At 42.7% G+C, this 14,520-nt stretch overlaps 1 protein-coding gene across 1 annotated transcript in view; it reads left to right on the top strand.

The window, feature by feature from the left end:
- sting1 (stimulator of interferon response cGAMP interactor 1) overlaps nucleotides 1–13,639 on the top strand; it is a 32,914-nt gene extending 19,275 nt beyond the window's left edge. The window contains exons 6-8 of the mRNA XM_055643086.1: nucleotides 4,640–4,878; nucleotides 6,217–6,403; nucleotides 13,100–13,639. Of these exons, the coding sequence (XP_055499061.1) occupies nucleotides 4,640–4,878; nucleotides 6,217–6,403; nucleotides 13,100–13,299 (626 nt within the window). The 3' untranslated portion in view covers nucleotides 13,300–13,639. The remainder of the gene's footprint in view (nucleotides 1–4,639; nucleotides 4,879–6,216; nucleotides 6,404–13,099) is intronic.
- Nucleotides 13,640–14,520: the final 881 nt, after the last annotated feature.

Genomic DNA, 14,520 nt, shown 5'->3' with positions numbered 1-14,520 from the left:
TCATGAGGGCAGCGCCAGGACCGAGCAGGGTGAAGACACCCAGTTGGCAGCACGCCTCGGCATCCACCAGCAGGTACCGAGCTGGTGAAAGCCTGGTGACCGCCTCCCACTACCCCCAGAGCTCTTTTTTAGAGCGGGGCCCAGGGCGGAGCCGTGGGAAGATGCGCCGCCCCACCGCAGCACCAACACGGACAACCTTGGGCCAAACCTATCGAAAACGCCCCCACAAATAAACATGGAGGTAGGTGGGTCTGGTTCCTGCCAACATACACAGACAAAGGGTGTTGTATTAACAGGAGGACGTTTGAGGTTCTTCAAGCATGTTTGGTGCTCCCTAACTAACAATAAGTTTATACTCAACAGTATCAGTGGATACAAAATTGAATTCAAACCAGGCATAGAACCGCCAGTTCAGCACATGCCCCAAAGGGTATTCCTTCCCTCAGCATTTGAGAAGGTAGAAGGACAAGCTGAACTAGATAGGCTCGTGGCTAAAGGCATCATAGAAATGACCACACACGAGCCGCACGAATTTGTATCAAATATTTTTCTCAAATCCAAGAAAGATGGTGGATGTCGCATTATTATTGATTTGACGTCACTTAATCAGTCTGTTGAGTATCAACATTTCAAAATGGAGACATTTGTCACTGCCAGACAACTGATCTCCAAGGGATACTACATGGCAAGCATAGATATCAAGGATGCTTACTATTTAGTACCCATTCATAAGGATTATTACAAATATCTGAAATTTATCTGGATGGGCCAGCTATGGCAGTACAGAGCCTTGCCCAATGGTTTAACGACAGCTCCCAGATTACAAAAATTCTCAAAGTGGCCATGAAAAAATTGAGAGAACAAAAACATTTAGTTGTGGCCTATCTGGACGATGTTCTCATATTAGGGAGAACAAGGGAACTAGCTGTCGCAGGAGTTTTAGCCACTAAACAACTCCTTGAAACTTTGGGATTCATCCTACACCCAGATAAATCAATATTGGAGCCTACTACTAACATGGATTACCTAGGCTTCACTATTGACACTATCCATATGACTGTCACTCTGCCCAGAGACAAAAAAGTTTCACTCATCGAAGCTTGTAACCATTTAATTGCTATACCGCAACCAAGGATACGGCACGTAGCCAGAGTCATTGGCTCTATAGTAGCAGCATTCCCGGCTGCCCAATATGGGCCCTTGCATTATCAAAATTTGCAAAGAGCAAGGAGTCATGCATTACGTCTTAATAGGGGGCATTATGACCGCAAAATGGAGTTACCCACTGAAGCCAGATCAGAACTTCAGTGGTGGGTCGATAATATTTGGCACAGTCACAGTCCTATCGCCGTCACCAATCCTAACATAACCATTACAACGGATGCCAGTGCTTTAGGCTGGGGAGCTACTAACTCCATAGACAGCACAGGTGGCAGATGGACTAACTCAGAGGCATCGCTACTACAAACACTGGGCATTAACTTCTTGGAGATGCTCGCCGCCTTTTATGGGCTAAAAGCATATGCATCTGAAATGCGGCATGTGCATGTTAGAATTATGATTGACAACACAACGGCGGTATCTTATATCCAGCACATGGGTGGCATAAAATCAGTATCATGCGACAAATTGACTACTATAATCTGGCAATGGTGTGTCGAGAGACATATTTGGCTATCAGCTGCCTATTTACCAGGCAAGCTAAATTTAGTGGCGGACACCAGGTCACGAAAATTCAACGACAACATCGAATGGATGTTGGACCCGAAACTATTTGCTAGAATTGTCAAGCAATATGGTACGCCAGATATAGATTTGTTTGCGTCTAGACTAAATCACCAACTACCCATGTATGTGGCTTGGGAACCAGACCCAGAGGCAGCAGCGGTAGATGCCTTCACGCTGGATTGGGGAAATTTCTTTTTCTATGCTTTCCCTCCCTTCTGCCTCATCAGTCGGGTACTCCAGAAAATTCAGGCAGACTCAGCCTCCGGCATTCTGGTCGTGCCCGACTGGCCTACCCAACCATGGTTCCCAATGTTCCACGACATGGTGGTAGAGACACCTATGGTCCTTCACAACCACCCCCAATTATTGACTCACCCGGTAACTGGCATTAGTCATCCATGCCACCAAAAATTGAACCTCCTGGTTTCCAGATTCTGAACAGACCTTACCGGGGATTGGGGCTATCAGAGAGAACAATCACCACCATGTCGGCATCCCTGCGAGTTTCCACCAAGAAACAGTACCTGACCTACATCAGGAAATGGGAACAGTACTGTCTGGAAGCAGGGACATCTTACAAGACGGCTTCGATCTCGGATGTGCTGGAGTTCCTGGCCCACCTGCACCATGACCTAAAGATGAGCTACAGTGCCATCAATGCAGCTCGGAGCGCCCTGTCCGCATACCTTATGCCCATAGGACAGCATAGTGTTGGATCCCACCCTCTGGTTATCAAACTCCTTAAAGGGATTTATAACACCAAACCCCCTACACCTAGATACACCCAAGTGTGGGATGTTAGTGTAGTATTGTCACACCTTCGAGGTTGGCCTCCGGTGGGATCCCTGAGCCTGGAACAGTCCACTTACAAGACCCTTATGCTCATGGCGCTTGTCTCTGCTCAGAGGGTTCAGTCGCTGCATCAGTTAAGTCTGGACCACATGGTGACCACCCCAGATACCATTACTTTTACCATGCCGGGGTTGGTCAAACAGAGCAGACCAGGTACATCCAACTCCCCGTTGATCTTCCGGGCATACCCTCCAGAACCTAGGCTGTGTGTGGTGACCCACCTTTATCATTACATAGACACAACCCAAACTCTTAGAGGGAGAGAAAAAGCCTTATGGGTCAGCCATAAAAAGCCTTTTGGACGGGTTACCAGCCAGACAATATCCAGATGGTTGAAACAGGTCCTTAATATGGCAGGGATTAACACAGATGTTTTTAAATCCCATTCAACCAGGGCAGCGTCCACGTCAGCGGCGGATCGGATGCAGGTTCCCCTAGACCACATCCTCAGTGCAGCGGGATGGTCAAGGGAATCGACATTCCAAAAATTCTACCGAAAACCGCTGATGGAGAAGGACGTCTTTGCGGAGAGAATTTTAGAAACCGCAAATTTATAATTTAAAGCCCAGGGGAGCTATTTTTTGTTGTTGTTAATAAACATTTGTTTTTTAAAACTAACAAACTCGTTGGTCTTTAGATACCACTTCCTCCCTCGATGATCTTTCGGCAGTGAGTGATATAACTGTTACACGGTTTGAAATCACAGACCTTTGAAGTCTTCACGTAGTCACTCACGTGACTCCGAAGTAAAATAGTGAGATTAAACGAGTACTTACCAGTACGAAGTTTGATCTGTATTTTATGAGGAGTTACGATGAGGGATTACGTGCCCTCCGCTCCCACCCTCATTGTATAGATCAAACTCGGACTGATGTCTCATTAATCTTTACTATCTTTACTTCAATTTGTGTCTATCTGTGATTCCACACCGCTGCTTGGAAGTATGCCGCGCCTGCGCGCTGGGTGGGTTCTTCACGTAATCCCTCATCGTAACTCCTCATAAAATACAGATCAAACTTCGTACTGGTAAGTACTCGTTTAATCTCACTATTCACCACTCTGCTTGCTGACAGGCAAAATGACATGCTTTCTTGCTGACAAGGCCAGTCAATCTTGCATCACCTATGCCATTCAGGTCACGGATACAATATTGGGTCATGGCCAGGAATCTAAAAATCTTCTGACCGATCAAGTTTCATACCTCTTTGCTTGCTGCATGGGCTTCTATTATTTGGTTACTGACACAGATGTCCATCTAGTGCATGAATGGAAGTAGATTATTTGAAATTTGCTAACTAAATGGAGATGATCACCATATTTTCACATGAGAGGGGATTGATCAAGGATTTTATCTTGCTTGAGATTTAAAATGTTGCTTTCATAAATTCCAACTTTCCATATTCTGCTGTTGAAGGGCACAGTTACGTTTGTGGGTTATCTGATCACTCTGCCATCTATATTAAAGTAGGTGGTGTTATTTTTTTATTCTAGGCACACTGTTCATCAGACTCTTATAGTCAATTCAAATTCCAGTCATGTTTACGTCCATAAGAATCATGACAGTATTTGCAAGTAGCAAATCCATCCAAATCCAATTCAGCCGTGGAGGTCTGTTCATTCAAAATAAAAAAAAACAAGAGAATGTGAGCCTCACTTTTACAGCCTACAATGCATTCAAATCATTTTGAAGAGATAGCACAGTTGGTTAAATTGCTGCTTCATAGCTTCCATGACCCAGTTTCAATCCTGATCTCCAGTGCTGTGTGTATTTGTGTATGCAGTTTGCCCATATCCACACGAATTTTTACGTGGTACTCAGGTTTCCGCCCAGATATTTGCGGGTAGGTGAATTGGCCATTGTAAATTGCTCCTAATGAGTGGATAAGTGGTGGTAATTCAGCAGTTGCAATGGTTAAATGAAATGGTCTTAATGGGCGACAATGAACTCATCATTTCTGACCACTTTTAATTTAAAATTACATGTCAATTCACAAATGTATATTGCTATTTTTTGTTTTTGGATATTGGTTAATTTAACGCTGTTGTGTTGTATTATCAGCCCTGGAAGAAAGAATACAGGATTATCGCCATTTAGTGAAAACTTTACCCGAATTAAAAGGAACCTTGAAGTTGTATATCCTCATTCCATTCAGCTGTAAAGTTTACGACAAATTCGAAAAGATGGACAATAGGATACATTTTTTTGGCAATCTACCTGAGCTCCGCATTGACAGAGCAGGGATAAGAGGAAGAAGTTACAAGAACAGCATTTATTCAATTTATGATGAACACAAAAAGGTACAGGATGGATTTCTTAATAATAATGAATTGTCATTTGCATTCAGGGAGTGATTTCCAAAGGATATTCCAGTAAACATTTTTGTGTTGTTCTACATTGACTTGGACTGGGCCAAACATTTTCACTCCCCTCCCCGTTCCCAAACTGACTTTTCTGTTTTGGGTCTCCTCCACTGTCAGAGTAAGGCCACGCGCAAATTGGAGGAACAGCATCTTATATTTCACTAGGGCAACTTACATCCCAGTCATATGAACGTTGATTTTTCTAATTTCAAGTAACCCCTGCATTCCCTTTCCCTCCCCCCCCCCCCTCCTACTCCCCCACCCTATTCATCCTACCAGCTCCACTGTTCACATCTTGCATCCCTTCATTATCACCTCTTCCCCAACCAACAATGGGCCATAAGGGCTCTGCCCTTCCTTGGTCATTTGTTGCCTTTTCTGGCCTTTTCCTACCTTCAGTTTCCTCCCCCCCCCCCCCAATCTGCCCTCCCAACTCCAGTCTGAAGAAGGGTTCCGATTCGAAAACGTCATCTATCCATATTCTCCAGAGATGCTGCATGACTTGCTGAGTTACTCCAGCACTGTGTGTTTAAGCCTGTCCTTGCTGCTCTGCTGAATTGCAATGAACTAGAGCATAAGGCTGGACCTCAGTCTGTGCTCAGGAATTCTGAGGTTCTCATGTCCTAAGCTGATCTGTGGATCTGGTGGATTTGAAGTGAAAGATCATGACCAGAGCATTTTTTTTTTTTACTGAATACATTCAGAAATGGTTTTAGATGAATAAACAAATATACAGCTGCTCAAATGGTTTTATATAAGGTGGCGTTACAGGTAGAACTGTTGCCTCACAGAGCCAGAGACCCACGTTCAATCCTGACCTCGGATGCTGACTATGTGGAGTTTGCACGTTCTCACTGTGACCATGTGGTTTTGTCTGGGTGCTCTGCTTTCCTCCCACATCTCACAGACATTTGGGTTTATAAGTTAATTGCCTTCTAATGTAGAGGGAGTGGATGAGAAAGTGGGATAACATGGAACTAGTGTAGACAGGTGAACGATGTTCAACCTGCCCGGGCTTGTTTCCATTCTGTATCTCTAAGCCTAAAAAAAACTAAAACTATATTTAATATGTTTCGAGTCATACAGCATGAAAACAGGCCTTTTGGCCCTCCTCCTCCTCCTCCTCCATGCTGACCAACATGCCACCTCTAAGCAAGTCCCATTTGCCTACGTTTGACCCATAAGCCTTCTATACAAAGTTTATACAAAGCAGTTTATTTAATTTTTGCTCCTTTAGTTTACCTGACATTAATATTCCATCCTGCTCTATCTTAGCGTCATCAGTGCATCCTTGAATACGCCACACCTCTGCGGTCCCTGTTTGAAATGTCCAATGATGCCACTGCAGCCTTCAGCAAGGAGCAGAGAGTGGAGCAGGCCAAGCTTTTCTACATCACCTTGGACCTTATTCTCAACAACTCTCAAGATTGTGCAGGCCTCTTCAAATTAATTCCATATGATGGTATGTTGCCACTGTTTGTATATATGGTTTTGTTCGATTCAATCAATTGAGCCACAAGGCTTTAACAATTTGCACACGCCAATGTATAAATCAGTCCAAGACACTTATTTTATGTTGTGCATGCAAATTTTGCTGGGTGAAGGAGATGAATTACTTTAATGCACAAATCCCTCAGCCAAAAATGTTACCAGATGAGCAGAATATAACCATGCCTCTGGATTTCTAATAGCTGCACTTTTTAAAAAATTTCTGAAGCCCCACAGATACACAGCTGCTCAAATGGTTTTATATAATGTGGTGTTGCAGGTAGAACTGCTGCCGCAAAGAGCTAGAGACCCAACCAGGACAGGACACGTTCAATCCTGACCTCGGATGCTGACTGTGTGGAGTTTGCACGTTCTCACTGTGACCATGTGGTTTTGTCTGGGTGTTCTGCTTTCCTCTAAATCCAGAGGCTGAACTAACAATCTGCAGACCAGTGTTCAAATCCATGAAAGCTGTAATCTTCAACCTGGAAGCTTGAATCTAAAGTTGGTGAATGATTTGAAATTTAAATAAAACAAATTGTCCCATTAACAATGAACACCATCTATTCAAATATCAGAAAAATATATCTGGTTCATTTTGACCTTCAGGAGAGACCTGTCATCCTTACTTGGTCTGGTTTACATCCTTAAATTCTGAGGCTATGTCCTCTGGTCCTAGATGCTCTCACTAGCAGAAACATCCTCTCCACATCCATTCTTTCCAGGACTGAGAAACAATGTGTTGATTCACCAGAATCATGCATGTGTCCAAAACGTCTGGCACTGCATCTGATATGGTTCCCTTGTTGACTGAAGCCTAACTTCTAACCTCACTTATTCTAGTTCTCTATTTGTAATGCACAATATTCTAATACCCTTTTGAATAAGCGAGTTCCATATTCCGACTGCGCATGCCCAGGTCATAGGTCACTCGCGATAAACATTCTGGGCAGCTGTGCTGCTACATGTATACAGACCTGCGTTTCATCCGTAGTCAGAATCGAACCTGGCGCTGTTGAATTGCTACTGGACCGTCCCTGTCCCTTCCCGAGTGTCCCATCCCTAACTGGTGGGTGGCCGGAGATGTCCGGGGTGATCCTGCACTGACGAGACAGTGGCCCGACGCAGTGGCGGCCCAGGCTTACAACCATCGCAGAGAAGAAGCGCTAACTCCAACTCTGGGACACTGGCCTGGAGCAGTGGAGTTAGCGCTTCTTCTCCATGCTGGCAGTAAGCCTGGGCCGCCACTGCTCCGGGCTGATGTCCCGTTAGTCCAAGGTCACCACGAACATCTCCGGCCGCCGCCGGGCAGGGATGGGAGACTTGGGAGGAGACGGGAACGGTCCAGTAGCAATTCAACAGCGCTTGCAGCGCCGGAGACCTGGGTTCGATCCTGACTACGGATGAAACGCAGGTTTATACACATGCAGCAGCACAGCTGCCGAAAATGTTTATCAAGAATGACCTTTGACAAATCGCATGATTCCTTGCGTTTTTCGGAATACTGAACTCGCTTATTTATTTTCTGTACCTGTTCTCAATTTTCATGTACACAGAACCATCTATGAGCACTTGGAACACATTTCTTATTGAATCACTCTTTGAAAATGCCAATCACGCTACTTTCAATTGCTTTCAATTTGTTTTGTTTGCTTTACTAATCTCTCTGAATTAGGGCCTATATGAACCAGTCTTATTTGCACTGCACATGAGTTTTAGCCATTTTCAATACACAGCCACACTGGAATGTGTTATTTGTCTTCATCAACATCTTTAATCAGTAAACATTTTTGATAAAGTCCAATTTCATCTGCGTTGCAAATTTCATCTAAACTCTGCACTTCAGTATCAAGGACGGCCCTTCAGCCGATTGAGACAATGCTGACCGCAAACATCTATGTCTATAATAATTCTGCCCTAACCCATTTTATTCTCCTAATTCCCATCAGCCTCCCCCAGATTCTACCATTGACCTAGACACAAGGAACTGCAGATGCTGGTTTACAAATAAGAACACAAGTGCCAGAGTAACTCGTGTTGAAGAAGGAACTGCAGATGCTGGAAAATCTAAGGTACACAAAAATGCTGGAGAAACTCAGCGGGTGCAGCAGCATCTATGGAGTGAAGGAAATAGGCAATGTTGCCTATTTCCTTCACTCCATAGATGCTGCTGCATCCGCTGAGTTTCTCCAGCATTTTTGTGTATCTGCCAGAGTAACTCAACAGGTTAGGCAGCATTTCTGGAATACATGGATAGGTAATGTTTTAGGTCAGGTCGGAGTCTGACGTATGGTCCCCCCCTGAAATGTTGCCTATCTATATCGTCCAGAAAGTTGCCTGACCTTCTGAGTCACTGCAGCACTCTGCGTCTTTATTTCTATCATTAAGCTACACATTAGGGCAATTTGCAGTGGCCAATTAACCTAACAAGTTCCATATCTTGGGAATGTGGGAGGAAACCCACGTGGTCACAGGGAAAATGTTTAAAGATCATACAAACAGCACTGGAAATCAGGATTGAATTAGGGTGACTGGAGCTGTACCAGACGTGTCACTGAATTGTTGCACTTCTCCCTGTGGATGTAAACCATATTGGAATCTACAAGTTGACAGGGTAGATGCAGGAATACTGTTCAACCTAGCTGGCAAGTTCACAAGCACGGAGGTGACAGATAAGAAGAGGTCACTTCATCAGAAGGAAGTTGGATTTCTCCACCCAACATAGCTGTTAATTCAAGGTTAATTCACTCAGTAGGAATTTAAGGCATTTATATTTTGATATTAAGGGACACGGGATGTGGGCTAATGCAGAAGAATGATGGTAAAGTAAAAGATAGTCCTGATCTTATTGAAAGATAGTTTGCTAAGAAGGTGGAGGGAGCTGGAAGGGAGGGGCAGAGAAACAGTCCGCAGATGTTGTTACCAGTTGTGTGTGTGTGTGTGTGTGTGTGAAAGTATGCAGCTACCGAGTGGCTGAATGTATGAAATGAAATGAAATGAAATGAAATGAAATGAAAAAAAATGAAAAATGAAATTTGTATGATCACATACACGCGTTTGCTAAATCTGTACGTAAACCCTGGTCTTGAGTCATCTTACAAATACTGTCTTTAGACCTGGTCTTTGTCTTGTCAAGACTGCGTGATAGCTGGTGTGCAATAGCGCCCTCCCCCCAACCCACACAGTTAAAATAATTTGGGTAGAAAGGAACTGCAGATGTTGGTTTATACCGAAGATAGACACAAAGTGCTGGAGCTCTTCAGCAGGTCAAAAGGATGGATGATGATTCAGGTCGGGACACGTCTTCACTCCTTTTTTGTGCTTTTTAATTTGTGCTTGGCTAGCTTCCATTCCTTGGAAATGGTAGCAAATCATTATTGACCACAGATTGCCTAAGGTGGTAATTCCGTGTACTGTACATTATTAGAAGCTTAAGGTTAAATCACTGATTATGGTTACTGCACTCTTTCTGCAGTTGACGTTTTGTTGATTTCTCTGGTGGCAGGTTTTTAAAGCCTGGAAATGTGTGTTTTTTTAACAGCTAGGGTGCGTCTTTGAAAACTTCCTTGTTTAGCCTACAAGCTAGTAAATCAAATGCTGGTCAATCAGGAGTTGACTCTAATTGCTTCCTGCAGATTTGAAGTAATTACCTGCTGCCCTCACTCCATTTCCTACTAATTTTTGAGCTAGGTCAATAATTTGCATTCAACTCCACCAATGTTAGTTAACACCCTTCTTAGGTGTAGAGGGACATGGGCCACATATGGGCAGGCCTGTTTCTGTGCTCTATGACTATAATTAAGCAATTATATTTTTTAATGTTAATTAAGTACAAAAATGCAGTAAGAGACTGAACTGAGTTAACATTAAAATCTGCCGTAAAAACTTAAAACCTGAAGGAATTATATGTGTTACTTTTTAATGTCTGAGAGGTTGTGCGGGCATCTCTAACACTTAGTACTTTGCAAGAATGTTTGTGCTTGCGTACCTATCTCTAATGTCTTGAACTGAACGGCCTCATCATCTACATCTGGCACTGGAACATATTTTCCCCTTTCCATCTTCATTGGCCGATTGACCAAAACATAGAACATAGAAAATAGGTGCAGGAGTAGGCCATTCGGCCCTTCGAGCCTGCACCGCCATTCAATATGATCATGGTTGATCATCCAACTCAGTATCCTATACCTGCCTTCTCTCCATACCCCCTGATCCCTTTAGCCACAAGGGCCACATCTAACTCCCTCTTAAATATAGCCAGTGAACTGGCCTCAACTACCTTCTGTGACAGAGAATTCCAGGGATTCACCACTCTCTGTGTGAAAAATGTTTTCCTCATCTCGGTCCTAAAAGATTTCCCCCTTATCCTTAAACTGTGACCCCTTGTTCTGGACTTCCCCAACATCGGGAACAACCTTCCTGCATCTAGCCTGTCCAACCCCTTAAGAATTTTGTACGTTTCTATAAGATCCCCCCTCAATCTTCAAAATTCTAGCGAGTACAAACCGAGTCTATCCAGTCTTTCTTCATATGAAAGTCCTGACATCCCTGGAATCAGTCTGGTGAACCTTCTCTGTACTCCCTCTATGGCAAGAATGTCCTTTCCTCAGATTAGGAGACCAAAACTGTACGCAATACTCCAGGTGTGGTCTCACCAAGACCCTGTACAACTGCAGTGGAACCTCCCTGCTCCTATACTCAAATCCTTTTGCTATGAATGCTAACATACCATTCGCCTTCTTCACTGCCTGCTGCACCTGCATGCCTACTTTTAATGACTGGTGTACCATGACACCCAGGTCTCGTTGCATCTCCCCCTTTCCTAATCGGCCACCATTCAGATAATAGTCTACTTTCCTGTTTTTGCCAGCAAAGTGTATAACCTCACATTAATCCACATTATACTGCATCTGCCATGCATTTGCCCACTCACCCAGCCTATCCAAGTCACCTTGCAGCCTCCTAGCATCCTCCACACAGCTAACACTGACCCCCAGCTTTGTGTCATCCGCAAATTTGGAGATGTTGCATTGAATTCCCTCGTCCAAATCATTAATATATATTGTAAATAGCTGGGGTCCCGGAACTGAGCCTTGCGTTACCCCACTAGTCACTGCCTGCCATTGTGAAAAGGACCCGTTTACTCCTACACTTTGCTTCCTGTCTGCCAGCCAATTCTCTATCCACATCAATACTGAACCCCCAATACCGTGTGCTTTAAGTTTGTATACTAATCTCTTATGTGGGATCTTGTCGAAAGCCTTCTGAGAGTCCAGATATAACACATCCACTGGTTCTCCCTTATCCAGTCTACTAGTTACATCCTCGAAAAATTCTATAAGATTCGTCAGACATGAATTACCTTTCATAAATCCATGCTGACTTTGTCCAATGATTTCACCACTTTCCAAATGTGCTGCTATCCCATCTTTAATAACTGATTCTAGCAGTTTCCCCACTACCGATGTTAGACTAACTGGTCTGTAATTCCCCGTTTTCTATCTCCCTCCCTTTTTAAAAAGTGGGGTTACATTAGCTACCCTCCAATTTTCAGGAACTATTCCAGAATCTAAAGAGTTTGAAAAATTATCACTAATGCATCCACTATTTCTGGGGCTACTTCCTTAAGTACTCTGGGATGCAGCCTATCTGGCCCTGGGGATTTATCGGCCTTTAATCCATTCAATTTACCTAACACCACTTCCCGGCTAACCTGGATTTTACTCAGTTCCTCCATCTCATTTGATCCCTGGTCCCCTGCTATTTTCGGCAGATTATTTATGTCTTCCTTAGTGAAGACAGAACCAAAGGAGTTATTCAATTGGTCTGCCATGTCCTTGTGTGAAAGGTCAACAGATTCATCCACAATGGAGCTGCAGATATCCCTGGTATAAGTACAAATGATTTAATGTAACTGGTGACTAATACTAGATTAAACAGAAGCCTCGCAGAGTGCGCAGATCGGGTGCAGCCTGTAGCAGCTGCATGGAGTGGCAGTAGTAGGTACCGACACCTTTGCCAGTCCAGGCCGACCTCAACATCATCGCTCCAGTGCCACCACCAGGATAACAGACCTTCAATGCTAAGATAAGGCTCCATATCTTAAAAGTTCCCAAGTTCTAGGAGGTGAATTAGGCCATTCGGCCCGTCACGTCTATGACATTAAATTCTGGCTGATTATTTTTCCTTCTCAACCCCATTCTGCTGCCTTCCCCCCCTAACCCCTGATATTTTTTTTAATAACCTGATTCTTGAAAGCTAAAAGATGGTGCCAGAAATGTGGCAACTCTTTGTATACTATCTCAGAATAAATCTTTTTCTTTACACTACTCAATTGTTGCACACTATGGTTATATGATAATTTTACTGGATTGTATGCAAGCCAAAGCATTTCACTATATTAGTTTAGTTTAGTTTAATATTGTCATGTGCAGTGAAAAGCTTTTGTTTGCCTGCTATCCTGTCAAAAACTATACATGAATTCAATCAAGCTGTCAACAGTGTACAGGTAAAAGATAAAGTTACTGTATTCTATACCAGAGTCATGGAAAATGCTTGAAAGGATGGGTATTTGACTTTTCATGGAATAAAAAATATTATCGATTGAAATGATATCTTGATTTATTCCAGATTTTTTGCAGTTATGAGTATATATGTTTTTTTATTTCAGATGATTCACAGGACAGAAATATGGACTCTCATTTTTTATCTACACTGATCCTGAACGATATGGCGCAGGAGAAAACTGAATACACAGTACCGGAGGAAAATACTTGGGACGAAACATTAAATGGCTCAGTGGTTAGTGACCAAACATTATTGATCAGCGACGCTAATGATCCACAACCTTTACAAAGCAAAGACTACTAAATATTAAAAATGTTGCATGTTTTATGTAATTATCTTTGGTGCATCAGCTTAACACAGAATTCAGTGGAAGCAAATTCTCAGATGATAGAATTAAAAATAAAATATTTTCTTGTCTGTTAATAAAATGGAAAATCAAATAGAACCCAAGCAGTTTCAACCATATTTCTTCATAACTTCCAGGAATCTTATCCTTCCGAGTATATTGGCGACCTTTCTAAGATGGTTTATTTATGAATAATGAGTCACACAAACAGATCATTAATGCATGGCAAAAATAGAGATTCTCTGTCTTAAATACAATAATAAAGATTTTACAATTTACACAAGTTAGTGGAACTTCGTGTTTAAATTATATAATTACATCATCACTATCTAATTATTTATTGTGTTTTTTTGGTTTATAATCAACATCAGTATGTTCCAAAACAAGGATCCTAAATACAATACAGTCTGAAGAAGGGTCTCGACCCGAAACACTACCCATTCCTTCTCTCCAGAGATGCTGCCTGTCCCGCTAAGTTACTCCAGCATTTTGTCTACCTTCGTCATAAGTACAAGGTAGTCAATAATAAATCCTTTTAGGTATTTGTGTATTCCGAAGAAACGGATTTATTTGGATTTGTGGAACGAGCTGACAATAAATAATCAACATTTTATATGAAAATCAAAAAATTGCAGATGTTAATTGAACATTTAAAAGAAAGTGCTATAAACATTCAGCAGATTGGGCAGCATCTGTACGTAGAGAAAGAAGATATTTCAACTTGAATTAAGTTTGTCAGTGGGGTGAGAAAGAGGGCAAATATGATAGTTTTCAAATGCAAATATGGTAGGGAAGGGATGGATAGGACAAAAAAATATCTGAATGGTTGTGTCCAGGTTACTGTGGGACTGAGCTATTAGTTAAGTTATCTTGTTGATTATTAATGGGGAACTCTACAGTATCCGTGCACTATATAAAATGCTAGAAGGATTCTACAGGGCAGGCAGCATCTGTGGAAGGAATGGACAGCAGATGTTTTGGGTTGGGACCCATCTTCCGAATCTGACTGTCCATTACCTCCACAGATGCTGCCTGACCTGCTGAGTTCCTCCAGCGCTTTGTGTTTTACTCAAGTTTCCAGCATCTGCAGTTCCTTCTGTCTCTATCCCTGCCTTGTGATTTCTGGTTTTAACCTTTACATTTCCCTCCATTATTCTCAACTGCTAACAAACACAAAA

This window comes from Leucoraja erinacea, chromosome 11, assembly GCF_028641065.1.
Source record: "Leucoraja erinacea ecotype New England chromosome 11, Leri_hhj_1, whole genome shotgun sequence".
Lineage (NCBI taxonomy): Eukaryota > Metazoa > Chordata > Chondrichthyes > Rajiformes > Rajidae > Leucoraja > Leucoraja erinaceus.
The sequence above is the reverse complement of the archived record's forward strand: the minus strand, read 5'-3'. Positions and strand labels throughout refer to the sequence as shown.